The sequence below is a fragment of the Gobius niger genome (assembly GCF_951799975.1).
Source record: "Gobius niger genome assembly, chromosome: 22".
Taxonomy (NCBI): Eukaryota; Metazoa; Chordata; class Actinopteri; order Gobiiformes; family Gobiidae; genus Gobius; species Gobius niger.
The window spans coordinates 8,434,139-8,447,532 of NC_136873.1; the positions used below are offsets into that span (position 1 = coordinate 8,434,139).

The window sequence follows — 13,394 nt, forward strand, 5'->3', positions numbered from 1 at the left end:
TGTGAATCTGAGGCTCTAACCGCTGTGCCACCGAGCCGCCCACTTTAAAGGGGTATTATGGACTTTATTATGGACTATGGACTTTTTCAAGCTTTCCATCATGTTATTCTGTCATTCCCTCATTAAAAACATGCCTGAAGTGTTGTCTTGGCACATTCACGTATTTTTGAGTAATCTGTAAAAACTCTGATGGCGGCCATTTTAGGGATAGGTTTGCCTGAGTCCTCCTAGGAACGCCCCCACCTCCTGGAGACGCCTCCGAGCCGAGTAACCAACCACTGCTCCTCAGCAGAACCCCCTCCCCACTGATGCCACAGACAGCGTGTGGAGGGGGCGTGTCTAAAGGCTCAGAGGTTCTTAAAGAGACAGAGGCCTATTTCAAGACATTCACTACAGCCATTTTGAGAGAGACATTTTACACAAGGCAGTTATTCTAATTTACTGCATTTACAGACCGACAGAAGGTTTGACATCATTGTAGTGAGATATAGACTGGTGCTATGGGACTGAACAAAGCAGAACACTCCCTCTTTAAAGAATGGAATGACAAAAATGTAAAAAAAAAAAAAAGTTTTATCTCTCTGTGAGAATCAGTTCTTAAATGAAGAGTTGTTGTGATCTTGTTTTTTCTTAAAATAAGAAAAAATATTCTTCTGTCTAAAGCTGAAGAAGATTCAAAAAGTCTTTCTTTCTTGTCGCAAGAAAAATTAGCATGTTTTTAGCAAAGAAATGGCTAGATTTTTTCCTAAAATAAGATTTTTGCTTAGAATCCACTTTTTGCAGTGTACAAACCTCGAACAAAAACAAATACTTTCCTCTAGTTTCATTTAACTCACAGAAATCTTCCATTGTCTCAGGAATAGGAGCTGCTATTGCCAGAGAAATGTCTGTACAGTCACAAACTCCCCTGACTGTGATCTGAGTGTAAGTGCCCTGTCCTGCCTGTGTTTGTGAGCAGGTGGTGGCCCGGCACGAGGACCTGCTGGCTCAGGCCACTGGCATCGAGGCCCTGGAGGGTAAGACAAAAACACTCTGTTGTTGACCTCTGACACTGGGGGACATGTTGTTTTGACCCCGCCCCCTCTGCTCCCAGGGGTGCTCCACATGATGCAGACCCGGATCAGCGCCCTGCAGGCCGCCGTGGACAGGTGAGCTCCCCCCACACTCGTCGTTCCTCACGCCGCTCCGTCGCTCACGCCGCGCTCGCCCTCTCTTTCAGGATCAGGACCAAGATTTTTGATCCGTACAACAAGATCGTGGCCCGGATCACGCAGCTGTCCAGACTCCAGGTAAAAGTGAAGACGTTTCCGCCGACGCCAAGTTTATTTCTTCCAAATGTTGTGATCTTGAACCGTGCGACGTGTCTGCGCAGATGGCCTGTGATCTGCTCCGAAGAATCATCCGCATCCTGTACCTGAGCAAGAGGCTGCAGGGCCAGCTCCAGGGCGGCAGCCGGGAGATCAGCAAGGCCGCCCAGAGCCTCAACGAGCTGGGTAACCTCGCTGTCTCGCTGTCTCGCTGTCTCACTGTCTCACTGCCTCACTGTCTCACTGTCTCACTGTCTCACTGTCTCACTGTCTCAGGGCGTGGTCTCCCGGGCGCTCCCCGTCATGTGGTGTTCTCTGTGTGTAGATTACTTGGCTCAGGGCCTGACTTCTGTGTCTACACTGCAAAAAAATGAGCAAAAATCCAGCAAAAAAGTGACAAAAATCCATCAAAAAAATGACAAAAATCCAGCACAAAAATGACAAAAATCCAGCAAAAAAGTGACAAAAATCCAGCAAAAAAGTGAAATAAATCCAGCAAAAAAGTGACAAAAATCCAGCAAAAAAGTGACAAAAATCCAGCAAAAAAGTGACAAAAATCCAGCAAAAAAGTGACAAAAATCCGGCAAAAAAATGACAAAAATCCAGCAAAAAAAGTGACAAAAATCCAGCAAAAAAGTGAAATAAATCCAGCAAAAAAGTGAAATAAATCCAGCAAAAAAGTGACTAAAATCAAGCAAAAAAGTGACAAAAATCCAGCAAAAAAAGTGACAAAAATCCAGCAAAAAAGTGACAAAAATCCAGCAAAAAAATGACAAAAATCCAGCAAAAAAAGTGACAAAAATCCAGCAAAAAAAAGACAAAAATCCATCAAAAAAATGACAAAAATCCATCAAAAAAATGACAAAAATCCAGCAAAAAAGTGACAAAAATCCAGCAAAAAACGACAAAAATCCAGCAAAAAAATGTCAAAAATCCATAAAAAAAAGACAAAAATCCATTAAAAAAATGACAAAAATCCATAAAAAAATGACAAAAATCCATCAAAAAAGTGACAAAAATTCAGCAAAAAGGTGACAAAAATTCAACAAAAAAGTGACAAAAATTCAGCAAAAAAGTGACAAAAATCCATCAAAAAAGTGACAAAAATTCAGCAAAAAAGTGACAAAAATCCATCAAAAAAGTGACAAAAATTCAGCAAAAAAAATGACAAAAATCCATCAAAAAAGTGACAAAAATCCATCAAAAAAGTGACAAAAATCCATCAAAAAAGTGACAAAAATCCAGCAAAAAAAATGACAAAAATCCAGCAAAATAATGACAAAAATCCATCAAAAAATGACAAAAATCCAGCAAAAAAGCGACAAAAATCCAGCAAAAAAAAGACAAAAATCCAGCAAAAAAATGACAAAAATCCATCAAAAAAATTACAAAAATCCAGCAAAAAAGTGACAAAAATTCAGCAAAAAAGTGACAAAAATCCATCAAAAAAGTGACAAAAATTCAGCAAAAAAAATGACAAAAATCCATCAAAAAAGTGACAAAAATCCATCAAAAAAGTGACAAAAATCCATCAAAAAAGTGACAAAAATCCAGCAAAAAAAATGACAAAAATCCAGCAAAATAATGACAAAAATCCATCAAAAAATGACAAAAATCCAGCAAAAAAGCGACAAAAATCCAGCAAAAAAAAGACAAAAATCCAGCAAAAAAATGACAAAAATCCATCAAAAAAATTACAAAAATCCAGCAAAAAAGTGACAAAAATCCAGCAAAAAACGACAAAAATCCATCAAAAAAATGTCAAAAATCCATAAAAAAATGACAAAAATCCATTAAAAAAATGACAAAAATCCATAAAAAAATGACAAAAATCCATAAAAAAAATGACAAAAATCCATCAAAAAAGTGACAAAAATTCAGCAAAAAAGTGACAAAAATTCAACAAAAAAGTGGCAAAAATCCATCAAAAAAGTGACAAAAATTCAGCAAAAAAGTGACAAAAATCCATCAAAAAAGTGACAAAAATTCAGCAAAAAAAATGACAAAAATCCATCAAAAAAGTGACAAAAATCCATCAAAAAAGTGACAAAAATCCAGCAAAAAAGTGACAAAAATCCAGCAAAAAAAATGACAAAAATCCATCAAAATAATGACAAAAATCCAGCAAAAAAATGACAAAAATCCAGCAGGGCGTGGTCTCCCGGGCGCTCCCCGTCATGTGGTGTTCTCTGCGTGTAGATTACCTGGCTCAGGGCGTGACTTCTGTGTCTACACTGCAAAAAGTATTTAACTAGATCAGTATAAACATCTCAATTTTAGCACAATAATCCAAATGTTAGTTGTTTTGACGAGTTAAGAAGTTGTTGCTCATTTGTCCTGGATTATTTCACTTGTTCTGAGATGTTTCTGACTCGTTTCGATACATTTCGTCCTTATTTCAGCTCATTTTCTTTGCCAATGGGGTCAGAAAATTGCTCTTATCTCTTATGTCCGATCAGGAAAAGTGTCTAAATGAGTGAAAACCGCTCAAAACAAGAAACATTTCCTCCATTCAAGTCATTTAAGCCAATGCTTGATATTTACTTTTTGTAGTGTTCTCTCTGTGTGTAGATTACCTGTCTCAGAGCGTGGTTTCTGTGGTACTCTCTGCCTGTAGATTACCTGTCTCAGGGCGTGATGTCTGTGGTTCTCTCTGCCTGTAGATTACCTGTCTCAGGGCATGATGTCTGTGGTACTCTCTGTGTGTAGATTACCTGTCTCAGAGCGTGGTTTCTGTGGTACTCTCTGCCTGTAGATTACCTGTCTCAGGGCGTGGACCTCAGTGGGATCGAGGTGATCGAGGGCGAGCTGCTCCTCATCAGCAGAGCACGGCTGGAGGTGGAGAACCAGGCCCAGAGGCTGCTGGAGCAGGGCATCGAGATCCAGGTACAGGTTCACCAGACCGGGGTCAGACGGGGGGTCAGACCGGGGTCAGACCGGAGCTTTGGTGAGAATGAAGACCAGCATAAGGCTTAAAGGGAAACAGTGGATCTTCTCTCTCTCATTACTTGCATAGGAACAGATGAGAGGAAGGGCAGATGGAGGTAAACATGATTTATGAACAGACAATAACGGATCACGCTCTCCTCTCCTGTGCCCTCCGCAGAACCCCACCCAGGTGGGCACGGCGCTGCAGGTCTTCTATAACCTGGGAGGCCTGAGGCAGACGGTGCGGGGGCTGGTGGAGGGGCACCAGAACGGCCTGAGGGAGAACATCTGTGCTGCCCTGGAGATCAGAGGCCTGACACAGACGTCACACGGCAGAGGTACAGAGAGTCACTATATACACTCTATGTTTAACCCCTTAACTCCCACCTGAACCGAGCACGTTTTCTCCAGCTTTACCCCAATCCAAAAGCTTCTGGAAAAAAGGTGTGAAAATAGTGAGACTGAGACGAAAACAAGGATGAAAATGTGAAAAAAGTGAGGAAAAAAATTACGAAAAAGTGACTTTTTTTTTCAAAAAATGTTTTAAAAAACGAAAATGGACAAAAAATTTATAAAAAAGTGAGAAAAATTGGACGAAAAATTGAGAAAAAAATTACAAAAAATGGACAAAAAATTGACGAAAAAATGAGAAAAAATGGACAAAAAATGCGAATAATTTGACGAAAAACTGACAAAAAAAATCGAAAAATTTGACGAAAAAGTGACAAAAAATGTACAAAAAAATGACAAAAATTGACAAAAATTTGACAAAAAAGTGAGAAAAATTGAGAAAAAATTGACGAGAAAGTGACAAGAATTTGACAAAAAAAGGCGAATAATTTGACGAAAAACTGACAAAAAAATTGACAAAAAAATCGAAAAAGTGATGAATAAAAATCTGACGTGAGGAAAAAGATCCATTCAGATGAGTTTTGTAGGTCTTTCAAATGAGGCGTTACACTGGCCTACAGGATTTGGGTAAAGCTGAACTGGAGAAAATGCTCTCGGTTCAGGCGGGAGTTAAGAGGTTAAACAACATTTTTACTCATCATATGTTAATGCAGGCTAGCTGATACCATAGACATGCACTAGCCTAGCACTAGCCTAGCGCCACGAAACTTTTCACACATAAGAACTGCATGAATTACAAAAAAAAATATCTCCAGAAATCAGCAACACTCTGGATAACGAGGAAATGAGGCCCTATGTCAAACATCCTGAAATATCCCTTTAACCCCTTAACTCCCACCTGAACCGAGCACATTTTCTCCAGTTTGGCTTTACCCCAATCCAAAAACTTCTGGAAAAAAGTTGTGAAAAAGCAACAAAACTGAGACGAAAACAAGGATGGAAATGTGACAAAAAGTGAGAAAACATTGATAAAAATTTGACCAAAAAATAATAAAAAAAATTGACAAAAACTGACCAAAAAAATGTCAAAGATGATATAAAAATGTGACAAAAATGTGACAAAAATGTGACAAAAAATGATAAAAATGTGATAAAAATTAGAATTTTTTTGTGTGGAAAAAATGACCAAAATGTGACAAAAAATGACAAAAAAAAGACTAAATTTGACCAAAACAAATACAAAAAATTACCAAAAAAAGACACAAAAAATGTGATGAAAATGTGATGAAAATTGACGAAAAAATGACAAAAATGTGACAAAAATAACCAAAAAAATGACAAAAATGTGATAAAAATTTGACCAAAAAATGTGACAAAAACGGACCAAAAAAATGACAGATGCAATAAAAATTGACAAAAATTTGAATTGTTTTTGTTGAAAAAATGACCAAAATGTGACAAAAAAATGATGGGATAAAAATCTGATGACGTGAGGAAAAAGATCCTCTCGGTTCAGGCGGGAGTTAAGAGGTTAAAGTCAAGCTACGTACTGATTTTTTTTCTTTTCTTTTTTTTTTACAATTGTTCACATGTTTGTTGTGATGGTATTCCTCCGTGTTCCTCTGCTCTGACATGAGTGATGTGTGCAGGCGGCCCGGGGCGAGCGGTCCTGCCCACGCCGGGGACCACGGCCCAGTTCCGCGCCGCGCTGTGGACCAACCTGGAGAAGCTGATGGACCAGATCTGCGCGGCCTGCAGACAGGTGCGGCGCCCGTCACACGGCCTCACGGCGCCCGCCACACGGCCTCACGGCGCCCGCCACGCGGCCTCACGGCGCCCGCCACACGGCCTCGCGGCGCCCGTCACACGGCCTCGCGGCGCCCGTCACGCGGCCTCACGGCGCCCGCACGTCTGACCCTTTTCTCTCTGTGACGCAGGTCCAACATCTGCAGAAGGTCCTGATCAAGAAGAGGGACCCGGTGTCTCACGTCTGCTTCATCGATGAGATCATCAAGGTACTGAACTACAAAGGCCAAGGGCATGATGGGAAATGAAGTGCGCTGACGTTGGGCTGACAGATGAGTGGGTGTGGCTTCTTTTTGAGCAGAAACATGTCGCCCTGACGCTCCAGTACTGTACTGGTACAGACTACACAGAGTTGGGAAAGTTCATTTTCTACATGAACTAGTTCGAAGTTCAGTTCACAAATTTCAAAATGAACTAGTTCGTTCATAGTTCCAAAAATGAACAACTTGTTGTTGTTGCTGCGAGCCACTATTGAGGCATGAAAACGGGTCAGGGGTGAAATAGGTGAGAAGCATATTTCCCCTCTCAGGGAAATATTTTTATATTCCATATCTTAAGGCGAGACACTTTAGGTGAAAGTATTGATTTTTCACACAGTGGTGGAAGTGGAGATTTTGATCTGTTTTCCTCCCTTTACATCTTAGTTTTCATGTCAGATATAATGTTTATGTCAGATAAACGATATGATGTTTATTTGATGATGTTTTGTCTGCGAGGTGGGGGCGACCCGGAAGTAGAAAGGCCGTCTTTCCCGCGGGTTTTCATTCATAAATATTGACAGATTTGACATCCACGTGTCCTGCTAAGGGGCCCCGTGATGACGCTTTCACCCAAATATGGTGTTTTTCCTCCTACGAGACGCTGGAGCGGAAAAGTGGAAGAACGGGCCGAGCATGCGCACTCGCTACAAAACTTCAGGGCTGGTTTTCTCTGAATGAGAGAAGCCGCACTCGGGCAGAGCCTGAGCCCTTATAGAAGCTCCCACAGACTCCACACTTTACAGGCTGAGACACAACAACATTCTGAAGGTTTTTTAAGAAGGATTTTTTAATATCTAATTCCAAACCTGATTTATTCAGCTTTGAAACCAAAAAAACAGCCGGAATTTGAGTTTTTACAGATTTTTTCACTGATGATTAGTTTATTGAAAAACCAAACAAAATATCCAAAATCCCTCTGAAAAAATCTTAGTCACTAATATGTCAATAAAATAAAACCATAACATTTAATCTGGCTCAATTCATTATTTTGATTTTGTTGCCCAAAATATAGGCAATTTTGGCCATTTTAATGCTCAAAATGCCTTATTTTTATGTGAAAACATAAAATGACAGAAAAAATGCAATACATTTTATTCTCATATTTATATCTGTGATGTTCAGCAAAAGTTTCAAATTGACATCTCTACATTTATGTTTTTTCCCCTATTCACCTGCAGGTTCTCGCCTTAAAGCAACAATCTGAAGTATTTTGAGATGCATTTTTGCCAACCTTGGGAGAGCTGGAGAAAGTTGACTTCAGTCATGAGTCTGAAATATTATGGCCTCCTCACTTAGTGTTAAAGCTCTTTCATGTCAGCCTGTCACTGTTTTTGTAGTGGATTTTGGATATCTTTGCTAGTCATATATTTATTTATTTTATTTTTTTTAAGTTTAATTGGTAAATTCTTAGTAGAAAATTAAGCTACAAATATTGGGCCGTTGGCGCGGGGGCGGAGCGGAGCTAGCGCGAGCTACACCGTGGACCCGCCAGAGTTTAGAACCGCTGGTAAACTCTGACTGCGCTGCGGGGTTTTATTATTATATTCACTGATCCACGCTCTTAAATCACAGATATAAGAATCTGGCACCATATTGAACCAACGTAAAAAGAACGGGAATGCCGTTCACAGACACCAGAATAAACACGTTCATGGTTTCGTTCATCAGGCAGTAACACTGTGTGTTCAGTTCACGTTCGCCCAAAATATGAACACGTTCAGGTACATCACTGCTGGTACATTTGTTCAATACCAGTGCTTTAAAGCAGTACTAAGTAACTGTTTACCTTAATAAATCCTCCCCGTCGTCCCTGTGGGGGTAATACAAGTGTTAATGGGATGATTGGAGGGTCTTTCATCTCCCCCTGGTGTCTCTGGACAGAAAACCGCAATTGCAACTTCCCTGCACCGGGTCGGAGCCACCAATACACACTAATGGAATCACGAAGAAGAAGCTAACAGGCTAACGGGCAAAGCTAACAGCGGGCTAACACCACTTAAACAGTATTTACAGCCAAGTTTGAGTGAAAACAATGATCTTCATTGTGTAATTGGATGAACAATATCCCTCTGTCCCTTTGTCTTTTCTGTCAGCGTAGTATTTACTCTCACGGACGATTAATGAGTAAAAAACGTGCTAAAAAGGCGTGTCGTGCCCTAAACGCTGATCTGGACTGAGCCCTGTAAGAATGTTCAGTCAGACGGATCCTCTGTGTGTGTTTGCAGGACGGACAGCCCGACATCCTCTCCACCTTCTGGACCAACGTGACCGACACGCTGAGCCGCGAGTTCCACAAGGCCACAGAAGGTGGACTTCATTTGTTTTTCCACACTTTGTATATTTTTCATGAATAAACCACCTCTTAAACCTCTTAACTCCCGCCTGAACCGAGAGGATCTTTTTCCTCACATCGTCAGATTTTTTTTCATAATTTTTTTGTATTCAACTAATTTTTGTAACTTGTCATTTTTTCGTCAATTTTGTATCACATTTTTAAATTTTGGGGTAATTTAAAAAAAAAAAATTTGGTCCAATTTTTTTCAAATTTTTCACATTTTTGTCATTTTTTCGCCAATTTTGTATCACATTTTTTTAATTTTTTGGGTCCATTTTTTTTTTTAAATTGGTCAAATTTTAATCCATTTTTTGTAATTTTTTTGTCATTTTTTAATCAAATTTTTGTCATTTTTTTGTCATTTTTTAATCAATTTTTTGTCACTTTTTTGTCATTTTTTTGTCACATTTTTGTCATTTTTTTGTCACATTTTTGTCATTTTTTAATCAAAATTTTGTCATTTTTTTGTCATTTTTTAATCAATTTTTTGTCATTTTTTTGTCATTTTTTAATCAAATTTTTGTCATTTTTTTGTCATATTTTAGTCATTTTTTGTCACTTTTTTGTCATTTTTTTGGAGAATTTTTTGTCTAATTTTTGTCATTTTTGGTCACATTTTTGTCATTTTTCCGTCAATTTTTTATCCAATTTTTGTCTTTTTTTTGGTCATTTTTTCGTCAATTTTGTATCACATTTTTTAATTTTTTGGGTCAATTTTTTTTTTTAAATTGGTCAAATTTATCCATTTTGTCATTTGTTTGTCATTTTTTTGGAGAATTTTTTGTCTAATTTTTGTCATTTTTTGGTCACATTTTTGTCATTTTTCCGTCACATTTTTGTCATTTTTTTCGTCAATTTTTTATCCAATTTTTGTCATTTTTTTTGTCATTTTTTCGTCAATTTTGTATCACATTTTTTAATTTTTTGGGTCAATTTAAAAAAAAAAAAAGGTCAAATTTTTATCCATTTTTTGTCATTTTTTTGTCATTTTTTGTCATTTTTTCATCCATATTTTTGTCACTTTTTCATCAATTTTTCGTCACTTTTTTGTCACATTTCCATCATTGTTTTCGTCTCAGTTTTGTCGCTATTTTCCCACCTCTTGTCCAGAAGCTTTTGGATTGGGGTAAAGCCAAACTGTAGAAAATGTGCTCGGTTCAGGCGGGAGTTTAAGGGGTTAAATTGGAAAAGTCGCTGACGTTGATCCGTCTCCAGGCTCGTCGTTCCTGAAGCAGGCGTTTGAAGGCGAATACCCGAAGCTGCTGAGGCTGTTCAACGACCTGTGGCGCCGCCTGCAGCAGTACAACAGCAGCCTGCAGGGGGCGACGCTCGGCAGCAGCGGCGCAGAGCCCACACTGGACGTGAGCTCCACCGAGTCGGAGGCGCAGGACCTCTTCACCTACACCAAGCAGGACTACAAGTGAGTAAGACGGACCAGGGTTTAGAAGGACTGTACAGTAGTTTAATGGACGAGAATGAAAACAGAACTAAAGCGTCAAAAAGAGACAAATAAGCCACAAAAGAGTGAAAAAAAAACATGAATAAATGGAACACAAAAATCCCCGAATATTTTTTTTAAATAAGAAAGAATGCAAAAGGAAAAAGGAAGTTTAAAAATGAAAAAAAAAAAAAAATGCAACAGAAAATCCATTAAAAAAGTCCACAATCTTTCTTTTAATGAAACAAATGCAAGAACAAAAATTGAAAATAAATATTAATTAAATAAAAATATATATAAAAAAAAAATCTACTTAATACCGAGTAAAAAGTGTCAATAAAAGCAAAAAAAAATGCAAATAAAAAGTTTAAAAATGCTAAAAAAAATAATAGAAAATGCAAAAAAATGAAAGAATAAATACATTTAAAAAAACATTTAAAAAGTGCCAAAAAAAGACAAAAAAGCAAAAAAAAAGAAATATTACTGATGAAAAATGCAAGAAACAAACAAAACAAAACAAAATCCTAAAAATGTAAAAGAAAATCCATATAAAAATAAACTTTTTTTAATAATGCAAATGCAACAAAAAAATGAAAGGATAAATAAATAAAACCAAAAAAATGCATTACTGATGAAAAATTAAAAACAAAAAAGTTTCAAAATACAACAAAAAAATCCCCCCTGTGTTTTGTGACAAAAATGCAACAACAAAAAAAATCCAATAAATACAACAGAAAATCCATTAAAAAAATCCACAATCTTTCTTTTAATAATACAAATGCAACCAAAAAATCAATATTAAATAAATAAAAACATTAAAACATTTTTCATTCAACTTAATAACTAGTAAAAAAGTGCCAAAAAAGCCAAAAAATGCAAATAAAAAGTTTAAAAATGCTCAAAAAATTCTAGAAAATGCAAAAAAAAATGAAAGAATAAATACATTTAAAAAGTGCCCCAAAAAAAAGACAAAAAAGAAACAAAGAATTTTTTTCTTGCATTTTTCACCAGTAATATTTTACTGGTGAAAAATGCAAGAAAAAAATTCGAAAGAAAACTTTAAAAGTGCAAAAAAAAAATTGAAAATGCAAAAAAATAAAAGAATCAATGCCACAAAAAATGAGTAGAAAACAAGGATGTAAACGCAACAAAGATTTGACAAAAATTCAACAAAAATCCAACAAAAATTCAACAAAAATGTGACAAAAACTCTACCAAAAAGTGACAAAAATCCAACAAAAATGTGACAAATTCAACAAAAATGTGACAAAAATTAAACAAAAATGTGACAAAAATTCAAAGAAAAAGGGACAAAAACTCAACCAAAAAGTGACCAAAATAAAAAAATAAAACATAAAAAGGTGACACAACAGCGCAAAAACGCGAGAAAAAAAAAAAGATCAGTCTTAGCTTTCAAATGAGGTGTTACACAGGCAGAATGCATTTGGTTCAGGCGGGTGGTAAGAGGTTAATCTTTCTGAGTGACTGCAGGATTTTAGAGGCAGTTGTGGTGAACAGGTCTGAGTCATTCTACACATTAGGACATGGAGGAACATGTAGGGGGAGGAAAATACACTCCATTTAGTCCCTTTAATGAATGTTTTCCCTGGTGTTGTGGTTGTGCCGTGCCTGTCTGTTACAGTCTGAATGACCCTGACCCGTCTGACCCGTCTGACCCTGTGTGTTTAGTCCGGAGAGAGCTCTGAAGGACGTGCTGCAGCCGTACGAGGCCGCCTACCTGTCCAAGTCTCTGTCCCGGCTGTTCGACCCCATCAACCTGGTGTTCCCTCTGGGGGGGCACAACCCCCCCTCCACCGAGGAGGTGGACAGCATCTGCCGCACCATCAGCAGGTCAGGAGCTACTGTGGAGCCTTTGTCTTTTTATCCAAAGCAAAAACTGTTTAGAGAAAAGCTTTTATTGAAAACCACAGATAAATTGAAGCTGTCGATTTTAGCTGCTGATCAAAGGTTTATGATCACATGACTTTAAAGGGCCAAATCTGTGCCAAGATGTGGAGAGAGAAGGTAGAGGGAGAGGAAGGAAGAGAAGAAAGGGGGAGAGAGGAGGGAGATGGGAGACAGAGGGAGAGAGAAAGGAGAGAGAAAAGAGAGGAGGGAGAGGGAGGGGGGAGGGGAAGGTAGACGTTCTAAAGAAAATCCTTGGCTCCTGTGTTCTTGAGTTGGTGAATGTGAACTTGGAAACAATAAGTGTAATATGTTACAGCCTCATTAGCATCGCTGCCTCTGTCGCCGTGGAAACGCCATCACAGTGACACAGATTGGCTGTGTCTGAATGTCCACACTCGTCCCTAACCCTCATTCACTACACAGGCCTGCACTATATAGTCACTGTATAGTCACTATATAGGGGATAGTGTGGACATTCGGACACCCCTGCAACATGTGACCACTATATAGTGACTATATAGTCACTATATAGGGAATAGTGTGGACATTCGGACATTGAAAGTCTAAAACACCCTGAGGTTGATGTAAATTCGATGTAAATAAAGCACACTCTCTCTCTCTCGTCTCTCTCTCTCGTCTCTCTCTCTCTCTCTCTCTCAGCGAGCTGAACGTGGCGGCCGTGGATCCACAGCTGGCTCTGTCCGTGGCTAAGAACGCCGCCAAGACGGTCCAGCTCTTCTGCGTCAAATCCGAGCAGCTGGTGAGTGACTACAGCTCTATTGTCTCTAAAACCACAACTGCAACTTCACTGCCACCGGGTCGGAGTCACCAATGCACACTAATGGAATCAAACGTCCGATATCTGTTTTAAATGATGTAAAGAAATGTAAAATCTTGGCTGAGACCCCCCCACAGCTTCAGCGCCTCTGCTCTGCTCCCACAGCTGTACACCGGTCCCGATGCCACGCAGGTGATCGGCCCGCTGACCGAGGGCCAGAGGAGGAACGTGTCCGTGGTCAACAGTCTGCAGCGGCTGCACCAGGTCGTGAGCCAGGTGAGGC

At 38.7% G+C, this 13,394-nt stretch overlaps 1 protein-coding gene across 1 annotated transcript in view; it reads left to right on the forward strand.

The window, feature by feature from the left end:
- cog5 (component of oligomeric golgi complex 5) overlaps window positions 1-13,394 on the forward strand; it is a 34,253-nt gene that overhangs the window by 6,887 nt on the left and 13,972 nt on the right. Inside the window, exons 3-15 of the mRNA XM_079580915.1 lie at window positions 959-1,016; window positions 1,094-1,148; window positions 1,220-1,289; window positions 1,373-1,493; window positions 4,063-4,193; window positions 4,414-4,573; window positions 6,236-6,348; window positions 6,524-6,601; window positions 8,878-8,959; window positions 10,203-10,407; window positions 12,115-12,276; window positions 12,994-13,093; window positions 13,277-13,387. Coding sequence (XP_079437041.1) covers window positions 959-1,016; window positions 1,094-1,148; window positions 1,220-1,289; window positions 1,373-1,493; window positions 4,063-4,193; window positions 4,414-4,573; window positions 6,236-6,348; window positions 6,524-6,601; window positions 8,878-8,959; window positions 10,203-10,407; window positions 12,115-12,276; window positions 12,994-13,093; window positions 13,277-13,387 — 1,446 coding nt within the window. The remainder of the gene's footprint in view (window positions 1-958; window positions 1,017-1,093; window positions 1,149-1,219; window positions 1,290-1,372; window positions 1,494-4,062; window positions 4,194-4,413; window positions 4,574-6,235; window positions 6,349-6,523; window positions 6,602-8,877; window positions 8,960-10,202; window positions 10,408-12,114; window positions 12,277-12,993; window positions 13,094-13,276; window positions 13,388-13,394) is intronic.